Source organism: Oncorhynchus tshawytscha, linkage group LG30 (assembly GCF_018296145.1).
Source record: "Oncorhynchus tshawytscha isolate Ot180627B linkage group LG30, Otsh_v2.0, whole genome shotgun sequence".
Lineage (NCBI taxonomy): Eukaryota > Metazoa > Chordata > Actinopteri > Salmoniformes > Salmonidae > Oncorhynchus > Oncorhynchus tshawytscha.
Window position 1 is genome coordinate 45,130,470 of NC_056458.1, and position 1,521 is coordinate 45,131,990.

Here is a 1,521-nt window from a genome sequence, read left to right on the forward strand (position 1 = left end):
TCCAGTCCGTTGTTACGCCACAGGGAGGGCAGCCCTCGGTTGGCTGACTGAAGCGCGTTCCACTCTTCCTCCATCACCTCCTGGACGAAAACAGAGCCCTTGGTGCTGCAGTGTTGACCATCTCCCATCTGACGGTACTTCTCCAGTAACCTGGATCGGCTGTTCTTCAACCTGTCCACGCAACGCTGAGGAACAAAAGTTAACCATCAAAACAAGTTACACTTCATGAACTAAAGCTTTGCCATTTTAACTCGGTGAGCCACGAAGGTCTTCACATATTGAGCGTTATTCCAATTCTGGTTTTCAGCTAGATTCAGATAAAGATTACGCCTAATGTTTGGCCTCGAGCCTATCAACCAGCCGTGGTTAACTTGTTCGCAAACCACCGTGCAGATATTGATAGATTCCATAACTAACGTTACCTTCCTGTAGGTTTCCTTCCATGGAGGAGTCGTCCCCTTGTGAAGAGAACGATGTCTGTGTAACGCATCCATGATATCAATAACGTTGATGATGTATCGTTAGTGTATAATTTAAAAAAAAAATCTAACTAGCTACAAGTTCACAACAACAAACCAAACAGTTCTGCTTTTGCAGCATTTTGGTCAAGTTTTAAGCTTTCCGACAACCCTCGTGGCCCGGAAGTTGTTACTAAGCCTGGGATATGTAGTCAATCGAGTGGTTCACTGCCTACACGCAACTCTTCCTCTCTGATATCAATTAACAACCTGTTTGGCAAAAATATTAGCAACTCTCTTAATACATTGAAACTATGTTTACATTTTTTATTTTCATTATTCCCAATAATTAATCGTTGATCATTCAAAAAATGTCAATTCTATGCAGAGATAAATATGTGTTTTCCATTGGCACGTTATTGCCGTCGTAGTGTATGTAGACATGATGATATGCATCTACTTTTTTTCACCAAAAGACAAAATGTACATAGGTACTTCACATGACGCTGTAGGAGAAGTGGTGGATTTTTATGCGATCTGTGTTTGAGTTATATTATTTTGACCGTCCATTTTAATTATCACATTAAGAATAGTAGTCTTAAATAAGTCTGCAAAGGATGCATGGAATGCTTCATTATAAAGGTGAATTTTTATGGTGAAAATTTGCTTCTCCAAACTTGAAACCCATGTGCCGCCTATGCTTCCAGGCAAAGGCCTGGTCCCATTGGCTGGTCTTATATCATAACATAGCCTAGTGAATTTATCATCCACTGTTTGAGATAAGGTGTTGTAAGAAAGAGTGGCCACCTTTCAGCTGTTCCTGGTTTAGCTGTTCCCAGCTGAACCTTAAGGGGCCGTAACAGGACCCTCCCAATGACATGGGACAACACATCTGACTGTGTGCCACACACTCCACTAGGCTAGGAGGGCTTTTGGATTGGACATAGCCTACGTGTTCCAGATTCCATCTGTCAACTTCAGCACGTGTTGCGCTTATTCAAATGCCACAGTGACTGGTCAAATAAGAATTGGGACCTAAATTGGGGGGGGAAGTTAATTGCAG

The 1,521-nt window shown here is 42.1% G+C and overlaps 1 protein-coding gene across 2 annotated transcripts in view; it reads right to left on the reverse strand.

Moving 5' to 3' along the window:
- rpain (RPA interacting protein) overlaps positions 1-650 on the reverse strand; it is a 2,461-nt gene extending 1,811 nt beyond the window's left edge. Inside the window, exons 1-2 of one of the 2 annotated variants that reach the window (XM_024404958.2) lie at positions 423-650; positions 1-185 (exon numbers count right to left, since the gene is read on the reverse strand). The exon at positions 1-185 is cut by the window's left edge and continues 4 nt beyond it. In XM_024404958.2, the coding sequence (XP_024260726.1) occupies positions 1-185; positions 423-494 (257 nt within the window). In that variant the 5' untranslated portion in view covers positions 495-650. The remainder of the gene's footprint in view (positions 186-422) is intronic. The other variant, XM_024404959.2, reaches the window with a different exon arrangement.
- Between the last annotated feature and the right edge of the window lie 871 nt (positions 651-1,521).